Source organism: Macrobrachium rosenbergii, chromosome 52 (genome assembly GCF_040412425.1).
Source record: "Macrobrachium rosenbergii isolate ZJJX-2024 chromosome 52, ASM4041242v1, whole genome shotgun sequence".
Taxonomy (NCBI): Eukaryota; Metazoa; Arthropoda; class Malacostraca; order Decapoda; family Palaemonidae; genus Macrobrachium; species Macrobrachium rosenbergii.
The window spans coordinates 23,492,018-23,516,357 of record NC_089792.1 but is presented as its reverse complement, the minus strand read 5'-3'; the positions used below and the strand labels follow the sequence as shown (position 1 = coordinate 23,516,357).

Here is a 24,340-nt window from a genome sequence, read left to right as displayed (position 1 = left end):
CTAAAAGAATTGACATCAATATTTGGTATCATTCATGAACGTCCGATGCTACAGAGTCCTTAATACATAATCATTATAATACTTTAGTAGAGTTAGTAAAATTATGGGTGTGAAAAGCAAAAAATTAAACGGATTATTTCAGAGATTTTTGCACGCTTACACTACGTTGTACATTTAAGACAAGGTTTTGATTTTCCTAGTAAAAATATTGGTGATAAATTATTGACAGTTTAATAGAGACTCTTTGATAGAGACTCTGCAAATGTATCTTATGAGAGGTGTTTTAAATGCAAGAATATCTTGCTAAAGCTGACTTATCAACTCTTTAATTTGTGAAGGAGGTATATGTCTTCAAATAAATCACATTTTCTTGTTAAGTCTAGGTACTTGCACCCCATGCCTTTTTCAGTCATTCCTCTATGTCTAAGTTTGCGTGCAAAAGTTACGCTCTTGTCTTTACTTTGTGAAGCATTGAACACTACTTTTTGGAAATATTTGGCATGTCTTGGTGTGCTAACTCTAATTGTGAAAACCTCTTCTAGAAATTAAAACTTCTACACTGTCGTTATAAAGATTTTTCCCGAAAGAGTGACTCATGTTTAGAAAGAATTTTCATCCATAGTTCTTTCCTGAATCTTCCTAATCGAGGTTTTAGTGAAGTCAGAATCCAGTTGCTATTCACATTTTTTATTTAAGTTTAGTCACTTATATTGCGTCATTTAGTTAGGATCCTGCATCATAATATACTGAGATTTTCATTCAGAATCCTTTTGAGAAAGAAAATCGTGTTGTGATAACTTTCTTTTTTGTGGAAGAAGGAAAATTTAATATTGACCAGCTTTCCAAAAAGAAGTTTGAAATAACCTATCGCCTTGGCACTGAGCTTAAGAACAGCAGAGAGACAGTTCGTACCATACGAATATGGTAAGAAAACCGAAAAATCAAGTGCACCGTGAGAGGAAGCCTTTCATCTTATAGTTGTGGGTGGATTAGGGTAATGTTAGTATGTAGAAAAATGTAGTGGAATGCTTTAGAATCACTTCGGAATGACAAGAAATTTCTTATGAAATTAAATGATCAGTTAATAAATGGGTCTGGTCGGAAAAGGAGTTTAAGAGAAGGATTTTTGATTGCAGGATGAGGATGTTCTATGGGATTTGTACAATGACCCGGAACAAAAACTGGCGTAGGATTGCCCATAATGGTGCGTGAGACGACAGAAAAGGGTCATAGCCAACTTTATTCTAGATTTTCTTATAAAACGATTTTTTTCGTTTTAAGAAAAATTATACCAAATAATTTTAAAACACAGGAAAATTACAAACATCCTTTTGTCAGTGAATCGTATATTTTTTAATATGCACTTTTGGATGAAAAGGGAAAGTATTATACAAAAGATTTTTTTTTATTTGGTTTGAAAATCAAACGCACTAAATAAGATTAAATCTACTGGTTTTAAGCCTTTCTAAAAGATGAAGCAAACATGATGATGTAAATATTAGAGAATTATATATTTTGGTGTTTGCTTACTTTGTGATTAAAATCATTTGAAGTTCACTGTATTTATTCTAAAATTCAATAAGAAAAATTAAATTCAAGTAATCGTAATGCAAGAAAGCATCGTTGCAGACACATTAGTGTTATTCTTTTCATGTTGGGTAATATGTGAGAAATATGGTTTGACATATTAGTTCTTTCTCATACAGGAAGATTCAAAAGTACTGTTAGATTTGGAAGAAGAATTCTTCTCTCCTTGAAAGAGATGAAGAAGAAATAAAGCCATCTGTTGAAGGGTCGATTTTGAACAATAAGCGTTCAAAAAATTAGAAAAATCATAAAAGATTGCATTTGACATTCATACAGGTTCGGTTTGAAATCTGCTTTATAATTAGTAAGGCTAATGCAATCTTAAAAGATATTTGTTGTGGCCACTTTCTATTATTATGATTATTAGTAAAAAAAATGTAAAAATATGAGATACCTCTGAGAAAGTTGTTAGCAGAGAACTTCTAGGAAGCCAAAAACGAAGTTTTTACGACGTTGCATAGTTATTAGAGACTCACTGACAAACCCCATTTTTCAGGACAGGGATTCGCAGAAACATTTGCCTTTTCATAACTGACTGACGATTAATGAAAGATTCTTCTATAAAGCTTGGATTTCACAGTCAGTTTTGTGAGTTTTTAGTGATGAAGTTAAAATTGAAGATTTTGTCTTTGTCTAACCGGAAATATGTTTTGAAGGCTTTAGTTAAAACTATTTTTACTTTTTTTAGCTGTTGATTACTGGAAGGGTATTACTCCCAAGAAGGCTGTGACCTTTGTCAATTAAGTATCTGTGATTAATTATGGGGATTTTGAGATTAAATTAGGTATCAGGCTGGAAAAATTGTATTGAATATCGGAAATTGAATTTGCGAGTTTTTTTATTTTCGGCAAAAGATAAAAAGGAACTAGGCTGGAGAAGGATAACACAATAAATAGAATATAGGAATTAAATTCTGAGAATTAAATTAATTGAAGATAAAATGAATATTTGGGAGGATTTTTGACAACATTTCAAAGAAAGAATCAGGGACTATGATTTGCATACTATAATCATAGATCTTGGAAATAAGACAACACATTTAATTGATTAGAGTTTTTACCCTTTCTTGAGGTTCTAATTCACCCAGCAAGGAATATTTGAAGTATAACGCTAAAAATAGTTTCAGAATAGTTTGCGCGAATTAAAATTATAAATCAGAAAAAAGTTTGGCTCATAATGTAGAATATTGTTATTCCTTGTAAAGTTCAAACTAGTTAAAAATTAAAAATAGTTTTGTGGCTTTTGGGAAGTAAATGAGATTACTCGAATTTATCTAGGTGATCAATCACTTTCCTTGGTAGCTCAAACAACTGTATTCTTGCGTCCAGCAACTAATGATATGACGACTAGAAATGAGATTAATTAGCTTATTTATGGTAAATCAATCAAAATCGATTCCCCTTCTCATAACATTGCCTTTCGTATTAAAGCAATTAAAAGGGGTTTACTTTTAAATTGAAGGATTTAATTAACGTAAACAGAAGTCTACTGTACATATCGAAGTAACCGGCTAGTGCGAATGCAAAACAGAATTGGGGAACTTGTGGAGAACTGGATTTGATTCATTAAATTCACACGTGTTATTGTTCTTTTCCTTGTTTACAGGATTTTGTAGCCTCCGAAATACAAAGTAATCAAAATACATATGTTTTATCATTGATTATTGTTTGAATTATTCTCCATAAATATATATTGATGGAAGGATTTATTTTTGAAGAAAGCCCATACAAAAAAGCTGAAATCCTTTAACCATGGTCTTTAACGTGAATGGTTATCATTGAAAATGTTAATACAATAAATTTCAGAATCCTGAGGACATTTTGTCTAGGCTTTAATACTTAGCACCTCACTTCTTTTATCGTTTTATACATGAAATGGGAAGTGAAATTATTGAAAAGATACAAGAGAAATAATTATATCTTGTAGAATACAGTTCTAGTTTAAGATGTAACTAAACAAGAAGTACTACTCTAATTTCTAAGAACAGCAAAAACGAGAAAACAGCAAGAAAAATAGGATTTGTTTTAATAATGCCTTCTCGAAGAAGACATACTATGGGATATCATTATTTATTTCCTAGAGAAATAGCTCAGGCATATCTAGGTAATGTCAAAGAAGCTAGACTTTCTCAAACTAACCTGACAGAGGTCTTATTATTGGCCCGTAAAAAATAATGTCACAACGACCTTAAAATAATCTTATCCATTCTTTATTATTGGCCTCATACTAATGCCGCCGGTTCTTTTTTTTTTTACTGGTGGCCTCACAGTAATCTTATCGATGTTTTACAAGTGTTTTCAAATTACTGTCAGTGAATTTTTTTATCATTATTATTGGCCTTAGGATTATCCCAAAGATTTATTTAAAAGTGGTTTCGTACCGTAAGTAACTTGACAATAATCCCATTTGTTAATTAGTGACGTCATATTACAGTAATCCCATCTATTGAAATACTGATTTTTGTAATGTTAATTGAATGTTATTAATGAAGGACCATAAAACTAGTTTCACTTAATGAGCTCTAACTAGGGATAGTTTCCAGTTGCGTTTCATCGATGACTCAATACCGGGACAGATGAATAATAGGAATATGATCTACCGAACGCAAGTTTATCAAGTTGTTCGTTCGTTCATTTTAGATAAAGTTGGCACCGGCATCAGCCAGTGAAGCCGCCCTTAAATTTGATCAAGATTCCTCTGTGGTTTTTACTTCCATAAGTATTTTATATTGTTGTTAAGCGTACGTACATTTATATATGTATATAAATACTTATGTTTATGCACGAGCATGTTACATAAGCCGGTCTCTAATGCTCCAAAGCAGTATGTTACGAAAGCCAGGAAAAATAACCATAGGAAAAGTGTGGTATATATTTTTTCCATTCGCTCCCTAATCCATATGTATGAGGATCATAAAGTGACAAGGTAAAAACATGGCATCTTTGCCACGTTTTCTACTACTTTCTTTTTATTGGTTTTATATATATATATATATTTATATATATATATATATATATATATATATATATATATATATATATATATATATTATATCATTTGTATATATATGTCTGTATCTATTTTTGAGGATATCACAAAGTTTCAAACTAAATAGAAATAGAAATCTTTTGTGATATATTCTTTTCAACTTCCCATATCTCCACCAGTCTCTGTGGATCTATGTATTTTTTGAGTAATGATTTGGTCATTTTGACCTTGAGCCTTCAATCAGTAATGTTTGCTTTGGGGTTCAAAAGATGCTGTACCCTTGAAAAGAATAAGGCAGCACTTATCAAGGAATTCGATGAACTAGCCTCAGTACTTCCTCTTACTGCCGGCTAAAGCATCAGTGTTCAAACAACTGTTTTCAGGTTTTTAATTGAAACATTTGTTGACAAATCTTCTCATTGAAACATTTGCAATTTATTTGTGATTTCTCTTCATTGCACAAGACAGCTATAAGATATTAGAAACAATAAGTCATGAGGTTCTTCTAGTCAGTCGTCATCTTTTTTTATTTTAATCTTCATTGACAATTTAGTTGTAACGTTTTATTTGGCCAATAAATGTATTTTTTATTCGTTACCTCTGGAACACGTGCCGATGTTTTCCTTGTTTGGTGTTGCTAAAGGCTTGAGTTTTTTATCAGTGGTCTTTTACCTTCTCTTCTTATATCTTATATCACCCACTCTTTCGTGATATCCTTTATAAAGAGCGGTCTCTGAATATGGAAATTAACATGTAATTGCAAGGTTATTTCATTGTTATCTTTTCGCATCGCTATTGTGAGAGTTTATATGGCTTAAAACTGTTGTTGATCTCCTCATGTGTTCTTCATAGAAAATGTCGCATTCCTGTTCCCATGACTTAACTTGCACCCAGGAACGGACAACTTGTATATGATCTTTTCAGTCATGTGTTTTAGTTATTTTGATGTTCTCCATTTGTTTTATTCCCAGATAACACTGAATTGAAGGCAGTTCATGTAAACAGCAGCCGCCATATAATATTTCTTCTTGTTCTCAAGTGTAATTTTGGTCATTGTCCTGTCTAGTTGATAATATGCCACTTTCCAGGCAGTCAGGCTGCATTGGCTAGATATATATCAACAAATATTAGCCGAATTTTCAGTGTTTGGATTGACTGGTACAGATTGATTTTTCATCCCTTTAGTCCAATTGACTATCATATTCTACCTATTGTGTTGAGTTTTCTCTCTGCTGTTATCGCCCATTTTACTTTTAATTTTTATTTTAGGCTTGACTTCTTAAGGTCTTTTAATCTTCTGCCATGCCGGTTTATGGAGAAGAAAAACTATTGGTTTGGTTTCAGATATTGATACAGAGGTATTGCGCACGATTCTGATTAGATATTACTTTCTTAGCATCATGTTTCGAGCATTTAAATGATAAAGCGACATTAACTTAAGAAAGTCCAGCTACTTGAGAACTTCAGGAGGCCAGATTTTATTAGTGAGATGACCAAAGAAAGCTAGAGATTTTTTTTATAATGTGTTCATGTTGTGGGTTTATTTTAATCTAATCTCATTGACTACTTAGAACAGTTTTGTTGAGACAAAAGTTTCCCAATTTCTGCGGAAAGATAACCTTTGAGAGAATTAGGGAAAATGAATAAATAAATATAATTTAATTATTCTTAGACTTTAGACCAGAAAGCTCAAAATTAAATAGTGAAAAATTTTGTAAAAGCACCATATTATATGAATTAGTATTACTGAAAACTGGTAAATTGGGTTTAGACCCTACACGAAAAAATGTATGAATCTATAAATGTAACTGTGTACTGGTTTATGGACAGCCTTTGACCGTGAGCATGAGGTTCATGTGAGCAATAAGAATTCTTATTAGAAGGATGTTATATAAACGTCGAGATATGTAAAGTCTCTTGAGCTCTGTTTGTATTCTAGATGAAATAGCCAAGTTATGAATCTGCATTTTAAGGTGTAAACTTACTGGGAATGTGAGTATTCGGAACGTGAACGAAATATCTGAAAATATAGACATATATTTCCTACGGTTAAATTTCGGTTCTTGTGCAATGCGATTCACTCAGTGTTATGATCTCGTCTTTCAGAGACCAGCAGGTTCAAAACAAAAACAAGCAATTGGGCTGAAATGACTGACGAAAGGTGACAAACAAGGAAGGAGCAGAACAAAACGAAAAAATAACCTTAAGATTAATTTATTATATACAAATGTACAAGTGAGTCAGGTTCACTTACAAACAAATCAAATAAATATTATACATAATGAATTAACAATAACAAAGCAGCAACAGTAAAAACCCAATTAAATAGTTTAATCTCAATAAACAATTCATAAGCAGCATAACCAAAAAAATATATATAAAACCACACCATAAATGCAAAATCAGTAAAATACATGTTATGGTAAATACAAAACCAGGGAGTAGAATGCATGTTATAATAAACACAAAACTAGGCAGCATAATGCATACAAAAAACATAGCATTGTAAATGAATGAAAAAACTGTAAAATAAAGCTTACAACAAATGCAAAAACAGGAAGCATAATGCAAAGACAGGCAGCATAATACATAATACAGTAATAGTAAAATGAACACACAAGACAGTCACAAACAAACAAACTCATAAGAGTTGTCGAGACAGCCATTTGCTGCCGAAGGAACAAATCCTCACACAGATGACCAACAACGGTTGAGCCATCAAAACATCCTCAGAAAACTGCAGCTGCTGCCATCACCCTCAAGTTGATCCTCACACAGATGACCAACAATGGTTGAGCCATTGAAACACCCTCAGAAAACTGTGGCTGCTGCCATCAACCTCAAGGTTTTCCTCACACAGATGACCAACAATGGTTGAGCCATTGAAACATCCTCATGCTGCCATCAGGGAAGCTGTCACACTAACAGATGAAGAGGTCCTCGACCTCCTGCTGAAAACAACAGGTAGGTAATACCTGTTGCCCATCCGAACGACTCCCTGCTGCTCTGCTGCCGAGATACCGATTCTCTGCTCCAAAGAACCTGACTTGCTGCTGCCCTGGACCTGACTCTCTGCCGCTCTGAACCTGACTGACGCTGTCGAAGACAAGATGACAGACGTCAACTACCCCAACAAAGAAAAAGCACAAATAAAGGAGGCAACAATTCACCAAGGGAACAATCGGCAAAACGATTGTCCCATTAAAGCAACCACTAAGCCTGACACCCCCTTACCTAACAAAAAAAAATTATTTTTTTTGACACTGACAAAACTCTCCCCCTATGCTGCCACACCCCTGCCAGCCAAAACAGAACCAATCTTGTCATGGTCGCCAATGTTATGATCTTGTCTTTCAGAGACCAGCAGGTTCAAAACAAAAACAAGCAATTGGGCTGAAATGACTGACAAAAGGTGACAAGCAAAGGAGTAGAACAAAACAAAAAAATAACCTTAAGATTAATTTATTATATACAAATGTACAAGTGAGTCAGGTCCACGTACAAACAAATCAAATAAATATATACATAATGAATTACCAGTAACAAATCATCAACAGTAAAAACCCAATTAAATAGTTTAATCTCAATAAACAATTCTTAAGCAGCATAACCATAAAAAAAAAATAAGTAAAACCACAGCATACTGTAAGTGCAAAATCAGTAAAATACATGTTATGGTAAATACAAAACCAGGGAGTAGAATACATGTTATAATAAACACAAAACCAGGCAGCATAATACATACAAAAACACAGCATTATAAATGAATTAAAAAACTGTAAAATAAAGCTTACAACAAATGCAAAAACAGGCAGCACAATACATAATACAGTAATAGTAAAATGAACACACAAGATAGTCACAAACAGACAAACTCATAAGAGTTGTCGAGACAGCCATTTGCTGCCGAAGGAACAAATCCTCACACAGATGACCAACAATGGTTGAGCCATCGAAACATCCTCAGAACACTGCAGCTGCTGCCATCACCCTCAAGGTGATCCTCACTCAGACAACCAACAACAGTTGAGCCATCGAAATATCCTAATGCTGCCATCAGGGAAGCTGTCACACTAACAGACGAAGAGGTCCTCGACCTCCTGCCGAAAACAACAGGTAGGTAATACCTGTCACCCATCCAAGTGACTCCCTGCTGCTCTGCTGCTGAGATACTGATTCTCTGCTCCAAAGAACCTGACTTGCTGCTGCTCTGGACCTGACTCTCAGCCACTCTGAACCTGACTTGCTGCTGCCCTGGATCTGACTTTCTGCCTCTCTGAACCTGACTGATTCTGTCGAAGACAAGACGACAGACTCAACTTAAAGGAGGCAACAATTCAAGGGAACAATCAGCAAGTGATTGTCCCGTTAAATTGACTCTCAGACTTTGCTGTGCTCAAATTTCAAAGTTGAACTTGAATTCAGGCGTGAAAGAGTACTGGTGATATGTAGTGGATCATTTTCACCAAGATCATAACAAACGGCTTTACTCTGAACTGGGGTAAATGATTTAGGATGAATTTGAATAGCACCAAGTTTTCTATCGAACCAAAATATAATTTTCGGTAATCTTTTATCATTTTTTTATTTCCAAGTTTTTTTATATATGAAGATATTCAACTTTTATAACAGAATGAGCTTAAACTGCTCTTCGTAGAGGTGAAAGATTTTGACATTTTTACAGTGATGCTCATATTTTTTGTTTTCCCCTGGTTGGTGATTGACGGCCATTTTTAAACCCTTGAAACTTAGAATCGAAACTATAATTTTGTTTATAGTGTGAAGCCACTTCAAAATATATACATGATTTGAGCTCATATAACGTTGATACTGCAATATCTGAATATTCAATGAATATGATCACTCTGTCGTGGTCTCAGATTTGGTGAAGAAAATCCGCAGAATGTAAGAGAATATATTTACACATATAATTGTAGATTTTCTGAACACACCTAAATATCTCTAGCTTTTTATGGTGAAATTACGCCAGGAGTCACTGATCAAACTTCACTGAACATCAACATATTTTTGCTGCACGCTTCTTGCAGTGTGACGTTCATCTCCCCGCGTATTGAGGGAACGAGAAAAAGATTCGCCTTTAGATGGTAAAACGAGACCAGCATGAAATTCGGACGTCGGAATACCTTAGATTATGTTCCCCTTCGCTCAGGTGTGAAGATGTTAGGAAAGCTTACTGTCACGGGACAAGAAAGGGGAAGGAAAGCAAGCATTAGTGTTTCCATTTGCCCCTCTCAAACAGCCGCATAAGGCTATGACCAGCTGGCAAATAACCTAGTATGTGTTTTCTTAAAGCTGATTTTGATGAACTATATGAGTTCAAGCTTATGTCAACCGGTTTCAACTGTAATGAAATGAAAACTAGGCATAGGTAAGATGTACTTAAAGGTGACTTTGCAGTAGTAACGATACACTTCTATGCACTACACGGAGTATTCTCTTTTTCTCTCCTACATTTTCGCATTCTCTCTACAGCCCGTTTTCATTTGCTGCGTAACTCAACATGCGGATGAGGAATTGCTTATTTTTTTGCATTCTTCAACGACGTTGAAATTTTACGTCCTCATTGCTATACCGGCATTTTTGGGGAGAAACAAGTGACCCATTCAGTAGACCAGTTTAGCCAATATATAAATTGGCTTTAAATGTCAGAAATGATTCTTTTTCTTACTTGTCTATATTTGGATTATATGATGCGTGGAAACCCGTGTCTTCTTCCTTACAGGTATCACGTTATAGATTTTCTGGGCGACGTTCCACAACCTTTTGAGAGTTCGTGACTTAATCATTTTATTTCCAATGCTTTTGGGATAGTGCTTTCGAAACCAACGGACCATTGTAATGGTGAAGAATAAGGAATAATTTCTGTCGAAAGCTACATGTTTTTCTTCTTCCTGAGACACCTCGTACAGGCGAAACATTGCACTGTTTCTGTCGGACATCAAACGATTGTAGGGTCATTGACAGTCATCACAGGTATCATGTGAGAACACAGATATGACTGATCATCGCTACAGGTGTGAAGTCACTCTCTAACTCAAAGGCTATCCACTAGACAATGACAATTTATATATTTTATTTTAGGTTACTCATTTTTGATTCTGGGAATCCAAATCCATTAAATAAGGCATTAGATTTCCAACTTGCTTACAAGTAGGTGAGACGCTTAGGGGATATTTTAGGAATCGGTGAAATGCCTGTCGGTCGGAACATATTAGGAAACTACATTTTGTTTAGGTGGTGAAACTTGGAGGACGAAACGACTTACCGAAAATAGGAGACATGGAAACATATTCAAATGAGTAACATATAATGGAATACATGGAAGCACTCTTCTTCACAAAACTCTGAACAATATTACAAGATGTACAATAAATACAGGCTCAACATTAACATGAAAAAAAAAGTGAATGAATAAATTTTATTAGAATAGAAGCAGATTGTAGCATTTTATCGTTGTATTTTCGTCTTATTTCTTTACTCACTTTATTAGTAAAGCTGTTTTGGCATTAACAATAAAGCAAAAAACTCACTGGCATTATTGCATGTGCTTTGGCTCTTGTGAGATTATTTTATTTTATTCTTTTTAGATTTCTGCTCTCAAAGAACTCCCAGGAGCTGATTTTATAGCAGTTTGTTTCAACGCTTCGTTTCAGTCTCTCTTCAAGAATTAGAATCATGCTTTGTATATCTCTACTTTAATTACTGAAAGTGCAACCTGAAGAGGAGGTTTCATCACCTTTGAAAATTCACTTGCTTAACTATGCGTAGTGATATTGTTATATTTTGGAAATCAAAACAAGGAAACCAACGTTCCTTTCGTCTGTTGTGTATGTTCAAATACTAGTGAAGCTTTTCATTCATAACTATATTACAATTTTTGTGCCAAGGTCATTTTCTAAATACGTGACTATTCATTAATTTACTCCCGTATAAGAAATAAATGTAATAATCTCTGTGAGTTTATTGTTTGATTTTAAATGTTTTCTATTGGAAGGTTGGTGTGAGCGTTGTTGACAAAGAATTGCCGAACATCAGGCTACTAATTTTTTAAGGGAAGAGACATGATTGTGATCCAAAGAATGTTTTGCTCGTGTGTATTGGATGAGACTAGCTCTCTCTCTCTCTCTCTCTCCATGTAGAATTCTCTGTACATAATGTATTTTGAATATTTTATCTCTCTCTCTCTCTCTCTCTCTCTCTCTCTCTCTCTCTCTCTTCTCTGTACATAATGTATTTTGAATATTTTATCTCTCTCTCTCTCCTCTCTCTCTCTATCTCTCTAGATAGTATGTATTTTGATTATTTATTTATCCTCTAATCAATTTATATAATGTATAGTATAGCTAGAAATTTCTCTCTCTCTCTCTCTCTCTCTCTCTCTCTCTCTCTCTCTCATTGTCCTTTCTTTCCTTTTACTTACAAAACCATCCTTTCTCTTTATATAGAATAATGACTTAATTTTTCACCTTGAAGCTCATTAATTCTCCTCTTGTAAAAATTTGAAGAGGACCTTTTTCTTGCTGGCGTGAATAAATGTACAGAAATCACAGGAATCTTGCGGCTTGAGGATGCTCAAACAATTTTGAGTTTGTTGCATTGATGAAAATGATAATATATATAATTACGATTAGGGCTAAACGAAAGTTTGCAAAACAACCGCCTGTGTTGGAGATGTATTGAATGGAATTTAGTTGAGAAGTGTCCTCTTCTCAGCCCAGTTCTTCTTCTTCTTCTTCTTCTTCTTCTTCTTCTTCTTCTTCTTCTTCTTCTTCCTCGCGTGAGTAGTCATAATGAGATGAAAACGACTCTAAATGAGGCTAGTCCTCCTCTCCTTCGGAAACTTCACTCTCCCTCCACTCTATTTGCATAACTCTTGTTATCTCACAGGATGACTGCCGTGCGTCATAACTGCATTTGTGCTAAACAGTCTTCTAATTTCAGTAAACATTGCGAGGAAGACAAGTTGAAGTTGTATATCTGCTTGGTATTGATTGACTTTTTGGGGCTAATTTGCCATTTGTATGTGGCTGAGTATGCTCATATGAAAGCTATTGAAATCTGAAAGAGAGAGAGAGAGAGAGAGAGAGAGAGAGAGAGAGAGAGAGAGAGAGAGAGAGAGATGGGCAGTGGTGTGGAGAATGAAACTGTCGTGTTTAAACAGTAACACCATGATTGTTAATGTATTCCTCTAGCATACTCCCTAAGTTGGAAATTTACCGTTGCTCTTCTAGTGGTCTCTCATTTCTGTTAAGTTTATGTCTGTTCGGTTATTCTGATTTAGTCTGGTAGTTAGAAGATATGTAAATAGTATCTGTAAATAATATCTGTAAATGATGCGGGATCTGTGAACTGTTTGCAAATGACTAAGCAATTGAATGAAAATTTACAGAAAACCGAAAAGTAAATCATTATAGGAACTTTTTAAAAGATCGTCAGTGGTAGGACATATATAAATTTTATTATTTAAAGGTAGAATCGTTATAGAATAAAACACGGATGCTGGGCCTGTGTAATTTGTACTTTAATCGTAAGGTATAGGAGTGGTAGAATTGAATTAAAAGTAGAATATCAGCTAATGAGAGTCAGATTGCGGGTAATGTGTGTAAAATATTCTAAAGTAAATACAAACTAAATGTCTTTGTAGAAGTTAAGGAATGGAAGAACCAAATAAAAGGTATTCTTAGTAGAAAAGAGGGCTTTAAGGTAGAGCTTTTTGTCACATGAACTCAGTGTTGTTGCTGGTCAGGTCTTTTGAAATAAAATTTTGTATTTTAACGTGTGTGAATAAATAATGTCTTTGTAAATGATAGATTTGTAGGGATCTTTGTGAACTTGTTGTAAGAAGAACCACTATTCATGAAACTCAGTTGTTAAGTGTTTGGGAAATATAAAAAATTTTAAGGCCACTGTGAATGAGAATAAGAAGTAACATCTCGATAAAACATTTCCAGAGTTCGGATTTTGTAAATAACCTATAAAAACAAGGTCATTTGAGTTAATAGGTGGGTGTAGGATTTTTAAAATAAAACTTGAAAGTAAGATTCTTGTATAAGGCGCCTGAGAATCAGAGGACGAGTTTGTTTACAGGGTGGGTAGATGGTATTCATAAAGTGTGTGAACAAGTGGGAAAAAAAATTGGGCCCACAACTTCAAGAAGCACTGTAGCATCTAAAAGTGGGGTCTTTGAAAGGATTTGGGAGGGTAGGTCCATTGTCAATCAAACTCAAACTTTTATTCATCCGTATCTCTAATAGATATTTGAAAAATACTAGTTGTGTAAATAAACCAAAATCTTGGTGTCCTTAGGAGATATTAGAAAGTAATTTTTCCATAAAGTTGGGCTTAGGAATTTGATCTGTATAAAAGTCACAAAGTCACTCTCCGTGAAAAGATGCAGTTCGATTTTGTTAAAATAAAGGCAGAAAAACGGATGAGCCATATTCAAAACAGAAGTAACAGACTGCATGTATAAGCAGAGATTAAGAGTTGTTCCCATAAAGTTTTTTAAAATTTCCTTTAATTGTATTACATGAGAGAGACCGCTAATAGAACAGTATTTCCTTTACCTGAGAAATGACCGAACTAAAAGAATGTTAATATAAACCCACGGTATTTGTGTCTTTTTGTGTGTGTTTTATTAAGTGTAATTCTCCTCTTAAACTTTTCCCCGTTTCAAAATGGAATGACCTTCAGTCTTGAACGTATATTATTCGCTCATAAATGAGTATGTAAAGTACTGCACATCTGTGAATGTTTTTGCTGGACCGTATTGTAAATTGTGAGATTCATATTGCCTTTTCCTTTCGCGGGCTTTATGCCTCATTTTATGTTATTGTGTAAATATTGTATCTGGTAGGATGTGTACAGTGAGACCACTGAATCCGTAGACGCAACGATGTGATCGTGTGAACACAAAGTTTGCAGTTCAGTACATTGATGTATGTGTTTACATGAATGTATTTAATCTTTGAAAGGAAGATCATTCTTTTAGTCTGGTATTTTTCCTGTGTTTTTGTGTTGTTTATTTATAAAGTTGTTTAATTTTTAACCACAAGCGTTCTTTTCTGCAAATGAATCAGTTACTAAAGCTGAATATGTAAAGGATTAACTTAAGTGTTGAATGCTTGGATTTTCACCTTACCGATTCTGCCTTGCTTATATAAGCAGCCAGATCAGTATTCATTAAAAGAAATCGTCCCTCAAGAAGTCAAAACATGAATATTAGTAGTTACTTCGAGCCTGTTTTAGAAATGAGTAATGAGCCGCCCATCCACTGGGCTATACTCTTAAAGAAAATCACCACAAAGCCTCAGAATGTAGGTTTTAGTCTCGTGAGGATTTCGGCCGGATTTTCAGCATCCTTGCATTATGACACAGTTTCGATTTGCGTACAGGTTGGCAAAAGAGAGATACACGGCATATAAAGTGTAAGAGTTAAGAAACGCGTGTTTATTCATCTTTTGGTTTCCACGGATGAAATGGACTGAATTTCTAATTGTTAGTTGCTCGTGAGTCTTCTTCAGCTACAGTTTTTTTTCTACGACAAACGAAATACTGTGTGATTGAAACCCTGAGGCAAGTAAGGTATACTTATTTCATTTCTTGACTGCATTGCTCTTAGATCTTTATTCAGGTCGCTGACATTTTTGCATTACGGCTGTTATGTTATTCGTAGCTGAGATGGAATGACGCATTATATTCATGATTTCATCTTAAACCTACTAATGTATATCAATCAACTTTAAATAAGTTCATTTAACGAGGTGACGATTTTGAGGTCTTCAGCATATTAATCAATATTATTCCATAACTGCACTGCATTATTAATTATTCTGATGCTCAAAGTTCTTTAAATTCATTGCATGAGTCATGACTTTAATCTTGCATGCATATAATTATTCACGTTAGAGTTGAGAACTTCTGCCAAAGTGCTGAAAAGAACGTTGTGATGAGAGGAAAATGTAAAGATTCTTCTCCTGCATCTTTTGATTCTTTTGAAAGAAAGAGTGTTGTATTTTATGAAAAATGGACTGACTATTACTAGTTGTTATTCTCATCATATTTAGGGAAGGTAGTGTTTTTTTATTCTTATAAATATGAACATTTGGTTTCAGCTTATTAAAAGTGTTATTGCAATAAATTCTCAAGAGTTAATTCATAATTATCAGTTATTTCTCTCTAAAAATAAAAAGATATATTTGTGGATTGTTACTTATATTCTTCTCAGTTAATTATCTCTGATGCTTATGATATACTCATTTTCCCCTTTTTCCTATTATTATCGCCTGTCCTTTCATCCTCATTCGTAACTTATCTAAAGGCAAAGAGATTTCAGGGCGCTATCCATTTGCGTCTCTGCTGAAAGGGACCTGAGAGTTGACGTAACCATCAAATGGATGTTTAGAGACCCCTTTTCCTTCAGGTAGATGAAAACAAAGCAAATATTTCTCCCTTCTATCAATTGGTCCGTCTGAAGGATTAGATAGTCTGTTGAACTTCCATCTGATGTTGATATGCAAAAAAAAAAATAAATAAAAAAACAGTGTTATTATCCCGTATCAGAACCGTAAATGAAGACAATTGTCATGTCAATTCAAAGAACCTAATTAAGGGTAGGGGTTTTTTTCTATTGAACGCAGTTCTTTATGTTCTAAGCAAAAGCTAAAAAGGTGAGAGAATTCGGGACTTTTTTGAATTAAAAAAAGGCAATGAGATCATTGTTACACCTGTTCCCACCGTATTGTCTATGACTACTCAAAAAGTGCCGTCTTTCCCGCCTCCCCACTCCCCGCCGACCCCCACCACCTATAGCCATAGGAACGTAGAAGGACTTAAAAAGTTAAAGCATTATTTTAGGAAGTTCTTTCCTTCCCAAGCTTCTGCTCCTCGCTTTCTCGTCCTCCTCCTCCTCCTCCTCCTCCTTTTCCTTCTCCCTGTTTTTCTCCCTCAATAGCATCCCAAAGCTTTCTTTCATTTTTGAGATAGGAATTGAGGTCCCTGGTCCTTCCCCTGCTAACCCCCCTCAGCACCCTGATCCTCCTGTTCCTTCTTACACGCTACACGATGTGTCGAATGTCTCTCTCATATTTAACCCTCCACTTACGTCCCTCCCCCATCACCACCACCACCACAACCACTACTACTACTACTACTACTACCACCACTACTACTACTACACTACTACTACTACTACTACTACCACTACTACTACTACTACCACCACCACCACCACCACTACTCGTGTGGACCTGCACCCAACTCCGATGATGTCCCATCTACAGCTGGTAAGATGAAATTTAATTATGACATCCTGAGGAATTATCGAATGTAGAATAGATTTAGCAGGCAGGAGTCTTTTGTGTGGATTGGCTGATTCTCTCTCTCTCTCTCTCTCTCTCTCTCTCTCTCTCTCTCTCTCTCTCTCTCTCTCTCTCTCTCTCTCTCTTGTTAATTTATTTGATTTGTTGTTTATTTTTTCAGTTATTTTCTTGATTAAGGATGTGTTTGCCGTTTGATATGTTTTTATAGTGGTTTATTTTCCCTAATGAGGGTTGAAATACTTGAATCGAAAATTTGAAATGGATGGTAAACGGAGATATGAGTAAGCCTCGGATGAAGGATGACGTAAACAGAATATCCTACAAGACTCAGAAAAATCAAATGTTTTCAGTTCCAAGACTGGCTGTATAACTTTATTAGGTTCAGCTCAGTTTTAAGGGAAATTTCCCGTTTTTTCCGCAGAGGTGTATTATGCTTTAAAGAGAAAGCCATTTTTCGTACAGACATGGTTCAATACATTTGGCTTTTATTTTTTTATTCGAAATAAGTGTAAATATATATATATATATATATTAACCAAAATTATACCTAAACAAACATTAGATTTCGGGATGCTTTAGAGTGTTTTCTTAATTATAAATAGTCTAAGAATGGTTAACCGACATATCTTGCACTTTTTAAGAATGAAGATTTTTATATATAGATTATATTAAGCAAAAAATTAAAGTTTGGATGACACTGCTTTCAACTTTAACACGTCGTGACATAATCGCATCCGCCTTTTCCAGAGTTAATTTCATCGCAACAGAGTAAGTGCTCCACGCAATTGCTGTTCTTTCTCCGCACGTGCAATCTCTTCCCTATTACGTCGGGAGCATTCGGTTTCTACTTCATCACTTCTTCCCAGAATGCACTCCGTTCCTTATCGCCAATGCCCCGGGATGTGCGATGCTGTGATCATTATAATCGCCATATAATATTCTTGGTTGCCATATGTTATTACGAAATGCCCAAATTGTCCTTGTGTATAAAAAGGAGAGCGTGCAAAGGGAAAGGGATTAAAAGTATATAATAACATCCTGATGCCAATAATACCCTATGATCCTGAACAGTAAACTAATCCAGCTATGAATGTAATGGGAGGAATGCTAACGCTGAGTTTAAAACACGCAACGTACAAATAATGCGATAGATCCTGTTATTTGTATTAATAACATTTTTGGAGACTGCCTGATAACGAATCCACAGTGAGAGAAAAAGAATACGATACGCATCAGTATGTGATTATATTAGAATAATCTCTTTGGCAATTGGCAACTCGATGGACATGAAGAGACAATAGAGGTGACAGTCGTTAATGACTGGAAGTTTTTAAGTAACTGCGCACGTTGCTCTCTTTTATATGGAATGCTTCTAAATGTTGTGCGTGGGCGAATACTGGAACTGGTAATGAAAACAAGCCGCGACAGAAAGAACAAATTCATAATCCCAAGATTGCTGAAAAATGGAGTAGCTGGTTGTCTGTCAGTGGAGATACATTTAAAGGTACACAACTGTTTAGCAATGGCCGTGCAAACTCTAATAACGGGCAAGGATGCAGATTTATGGCACCGTAGAAATTTGAGGCAGATTTGCTTTATGAAGTAGGTAGTATGGCTGACTTTGAGAGTACTGCTGATCATTTCAACTAATCGTCTTCTGATTCAGTCGCGTCATTAACATTCAAGGAACGGCTATTTCAGTAGTTTTGGTCGCATCACAACGCCTTTGAATTCTTTCACATCTACATGGAAATGACCCCGGACTGTGCGCCTTGAAAATCAACTGATCCAGCAGGGCACCCCTTGGCCTACATAGAATTACCCTAGCCAAATATATTGTGACAACTTATTTCAAAGTTGAGGAACCCTTTACAACGGCTTGCCAAAAACCTGTCACTGACCTGCTTAGTTTTCAGTTTAGTAGATGAGTGAAACAGCTTGACTGTTCTCGTCCTACACATGAATATTATCATTAAGCAGACACAGATATGAAACTGGCAGTGTGCTTGTTTAGCTAGATGACCACCTAACTGGTGTGCCTCAGGTAATCTCTATTCCGTTACCTGTCCTTCAAACATAGATTGTACCTGAAATAACCAGAAGGGCAAGAGGTGAATACTAAGACTTGTATTGATACGCGTATTCAAAAAGGTTGCAGGAAATCCGGAGGTTAAGGGGTCATTGTGGCAAGCACAAATACCTTTATATCTAGTAAAAATATGTGACCAGAAGGTTTTATACATAGATACTGACTAGTTTGTAGGTTTATAACCCCGGTTTTAAAAGTTTGCTTGACTTTTCTTTTACACTTGAGTTTTTGTAAGTATGCTGTTATTTATTTTTATTTATTTGTTTATTTATTTATTTATTTATTTACCTACTTCCATAATAATGTATATTGTAACGTAAGTGTTTGTGTATTGGTTTTGTTTTCTAAAGTTTTTCTTGTTTTGAATAACGTTTTTCTTATTCTATGCTCTTTCTACCAAATCTGTGTTTCTCCTTTCCACGCAGTACCCTGCTCTAGATCCTAAATGCAGCGATGCGTTTCATAACCCAGGTGTTTTTCTTCCTTCAACTTGCACGGGTGGAATGTTCTTGGTGGTGACTTTTACACGATGTCCATTACTTCACTTGGAAGCGACCAGCCGATAGCATGACGTTGAATCGTAATATATCATTTGCTCTTCCGATGAATGCGATATTAATTGTGCGTTAAAGCAATGCATAAATGAGCGATTAAAAAAGAAAAACATTCATTCCCGTCCGATAACATCTGCAAGGTATGAAAGTTAACTTAAGGTAAAAGTCACCTCCACGAAGTAAAAAAAAAATAAATTTGGTGTGGAAAAGATAGAATTTTCCGTATGAAACGCATCCAGTAGATGGTAGCTCTGATTTTCGTTTTTCGTATACTTTTTTATCTCATTTTAAATCATGTATGGCCTGTGAATGACCTCTTGCTCTTTGATCAAATATGGTGAATTAGTAACTCAGGGTGTAATTCTTTTTTCGTGAGGAACTGATGTAAGAAATTTTCTGACAATTGTCTATTTTTTGCCTAAGGTGACTTTTAATTAACGTTTAATTTGAAATTTTTATAACGCTTCCACAAAGAGGGTACAGCATTATGAAAAGAGGGACAATCAGTGGCATTAGTAAAAGATGTAAGGTTGTTATTATATATATATATATATATATATATATATATATATATATAAATATATATATATATATATATATATATATATATATATATATATATATATATATATATATATATATATATATATATATATATATATATATATATTTATATATATATATATATATATATATATATATATATATATATATATATATATGTATATATATATATATATATATATATATATATATATATATATATATATATATATATAATATATATATAATGTATATTTATATTATATATGTGAGAGAATGTGCAGAGAGGGTGTTTGATATAGAAAATAAAACAGAGAATGTGATTAAGTAGGATCCAGGCATTTGTTAAGTACACTCGTGTTACAGAAGGGTTTGCTAATGTTGATTTGAAAATGCAATGTGCAAGAAGAACTTGTAGATGGAAGCGATATTGGTTCGTGCAAGGGTGCTATATGTATACTTGGCTGTTCTGCATTTGCATCAAGAGATTATTGTGAAATATTTGGAAACGAAGGGTCATAGGTCAAAGATTGTGGGATAAGGTTGGAATGCATAGTGGCTGCTGTGTTGATTTCACAAATGATGACAGCTGATAGAATCTACAGAAATCAGACAGTTACTTATGACTGGATTTGGAATGAAATCAGCTGGATTATGGTGGGATAGAAGGAGAGATGACTCACAGAATAGGTAAATTACGAAATTTGTGGAACAGGAGGTTGGGGAGAAAAAGATGCAGTATGTAAAGGTATTGCTGAACCTGTCCATCTTTGTAAAGATGGAGTTGCTGGACGTGACTGAAAGAAAACTGGTGAAAGCTCCTGGAAACTGAATCTGCAAGTAACTAATTGGATAGTATCTGTCGCCTTGTCAGTCAGCTGAATGCATAGTGCATACAGAGTGCGTTGACATTCAGAAATGCGAAAGATGAGCTCTGTTGTGAAGGTGGAATAGAGTGTTGTATACGGTTTGGTGAAGAGGACAGATTTGCAGGCTTGTCGCAGTGGAAGTGCTGAGGCGAAAGAGCGTGAGTGTGTGAATGTTGCTGTATGTAATGATGTCATGATGACGTGCTACTCTTGTGTTTAGACTTAAACTGTAGAAACAAGTGATGTTTAGACATGCTGATTTTTGTATATAAATCTTTCAAAAAGCCATCTTTTTCAGAATGCACTAAATTTTGAATGAATCCAGATCATAACTGCTTACTGTTTTAAAAATTGAAATGCTAAAAAATAAAAATTTTCCTTGACGGTCATCTTATACTGGAAAGAAAATCTTAACATTCTTAAATGATAATTTGCAACATTAGAGAACTCAGACGTTCTTTCCGTTCCATATTTGATCAAGGTCAAACACTGGGCCAAGAGGGAATTTCATCTTCTGATCGTTTCCTTCCCAACGTATTTTCATTACTTATATTTCTTTCTTTGGCACCGCTGTAGCGAAGACCCTTGCTCCGTAGTCAGGCACAGATGGTGTCCGTTTGAAATTGTTGTTGACTCACTTTTCAGTACCAGTCAAAAACATTGCTTGTTTCACCGCCTGTCTCCTGAGTACTGTTGCTACGGGTAAATCGACACCACCTCACTGTTTGCTATGATATGTAGTCGTGGAATCCATCAGAATATTATTCACGCTTTGTTTTCTTTTTATGTCATGATGCTAGAAAATTATATATATATATATATATATTATATATATATATATATATATATATATATATATATATATATATATATATATATATATATATATATATATATATATATATATATATATATATATATATATATATATATATACTGTATATATTATATATGTCTCTTTGTAAAATATATATGAGCGTACTTTGTATATATTTATTTGCAGATAAATCATATACTTATATATTATATATTCGTATATATATCTATATATTTATTTGCAGATAAATGTATGCATTCAAACGTACACATTTGTGTATGATTAAGTATGTTCAAACGTACACATTTGTATATTGTGTGTATGTATATATATATATATATATATATATATATATATATATATATATATATATATATATATATATATATATATATATATATATATATATACACACAGTATATATACAGATATGTCCTACGTTTGATAACTCTTATATTTAAAAGTTACTTGATCAGTTTAACTGGTCTGTATTTAGAAGTATAACTTTACCTAAATATTTATAAATATATTATATATATATATATATATATATATATATATATATATATATATATATATATATATATATAAGTTATATTTCTAAATACAGACCAGTTAAACTGAATCAAGCAACTTTTAAATGTAAGAGTTATCAAACGTAGAATATACCAGAATATATATATATATATATATATATATATATATATATATATATATATATATATATATATATATATATATATATATATATATATATATATGGTATGTATGTGTGTGTGTGACTGCTCGTTGAAGAATTCAGAATTTATAATTATTATTTATTGCCAGGTGGAATATTTATTTTCTAGAATCTCATTAGTTTTATATTTTAGATTTAATCGTGTTATGGTTCCTCTTTCGATGTTTTTGTTGGTTGTTGGGTGTTTTTGAGTGTCTGAGTTTAACTATTTTTTTTAAATCTATATCCTGGTGTGACATATTACACCCTAATTCGCACCGTTCTTCAGCTGGCTGTGATGTGCGTAATGCTAGTTGATCCCAGAAAGTAGCCGTGGAAACCGTGACGTCATATTTTTTCATCTAAATGCACTTGCATTTTATGTTTCAGCTCTTTCATCTATAGTATTTCGTGGACTAGGAAAGCCATGTTAGTGTAACAAGTGCAGTTCATAGTTTTTAGTGCAGTAAGACAGTCAGTTGCTCTTTTTAATATTTAGAATTTTTACGCTTCGAGTCTAGTTATTGTATTTTCAGAGCTAGTTGTGAAATCTGAATGTTAAAGCATTGTGGAACACAAGTTTACTGTCAATCGTAACCTCACCAGTATGACTATAAAACTATTTGGCATCTCTAAATTTAAGAGAATATTGAAATCTATTGAGTTGATTTATATTTCGTATTGTAAATTTAACTCCAGTAGGTTGTTTTATTCACTACTTTAGGATTTTCTCTTATTTTAGGCATATATTTTTTCTCTTTCAATTTTGTGGGAACTTTCCTTCATTCAGCTGTAATGGAAAAGCAGCTTTAAAGGGTAAGCAGAGTATCACAATTGCACTTTCTACACATTTGCAGCAAATAATCGTATCATTTGCCGCTCAAAGTGGCAGTTTCCATTCTAAACGCACATTTACAGTTTCTCCTAATGCTGTATTTGTGGCTTGTCTGCAGGGTCGAACAATTGAGACCATATCAGAAAACCAATTTTGATGGTTTTAATTGAAGTCTTATAAGACTTTCATTCCGGGTTACTTGTATGCGATGGATATTTATATACACATGTACACATTCAATTTATTACTTGTAAACATACCCAATTGTAAACTGGGCTCCATGCAATGTATACGTAGATCTGGTTGTATTTTAGGATGTGTGTTACACAATTAATAACTGTTGTGATCGTTATGTCCCCTTTGTTTTTAGCAGTTCCACGTTCTCATCTGTACAGCTGTTTATTTAATTGATAAAGTTTTCCTTTAGCAAAGAATCCGATGACGTAAGGTAAGGACAAGAGTAAGTCTGAACAAGAGTGTTTTTTAGAACCGGATCCGTAGATTATCAAAATAACATTACTTGAAAAGTGTTGACGAATGCATGGTGTGCATCACAGCCATTAGGCTGTTAGCATGCTTCCTCGTTCTGTGCCTTTTCGACTCTTCTCTGGAAAGTGAGACGCCTCTTTGGTTTTGCAGGAGAAGACAGAGCCTTATTTCCTCTTCATCTTCTGTGTTGAGGCGTCGCTGAAGATCTTGGCGCTGGGTTTCTGCCTCCACCCGTACTCCTACCTGAGGAACATATGGAACATCATGGATTTTGTGGTCGTTGTCACGGGGTAAGTTCTTCCTCCTTTTCTTTGATCTAGTTTCTCTTTCCCTCCTCCTCCTCCTCCTCCTCCTCCTTCGCCTTCTTTTATATCTTTCTATTCATCGGTCTCTCAGTTCATTGCGATGAGACAAGATAGGTATAGCAGTTTAGGTAAACGCGTATCGGCTCGTGGAACATGTCCGGGAAATTGGAAGAGAAAGTAATTCCGAATGTATAATTATCCGCTT

At 34.3% G+C, this 24,340-nt stretch overlaps 1 protein-coding gene across 1 annotated transcript in view; it reads left to right on the top strand.

Annotated features, from left to right (window-relative positions):
• LOC136833754 (voltage-dependent calcium channel type A subunit alpha-1-like) overlaps window positions 1-24,340 on the top strand; it is a 1,031,224-nt gene that overhangs the window by 756,691 nt on the left and 250,193 nt on the right. Inside the window, 1 exon segment of the mRNA XM_067095975.1 lies at window positions 23,981-24,120. Coding sequence (XP_066952076.1) covers window positions 23,981-24,120 — 140 coding nt within the window.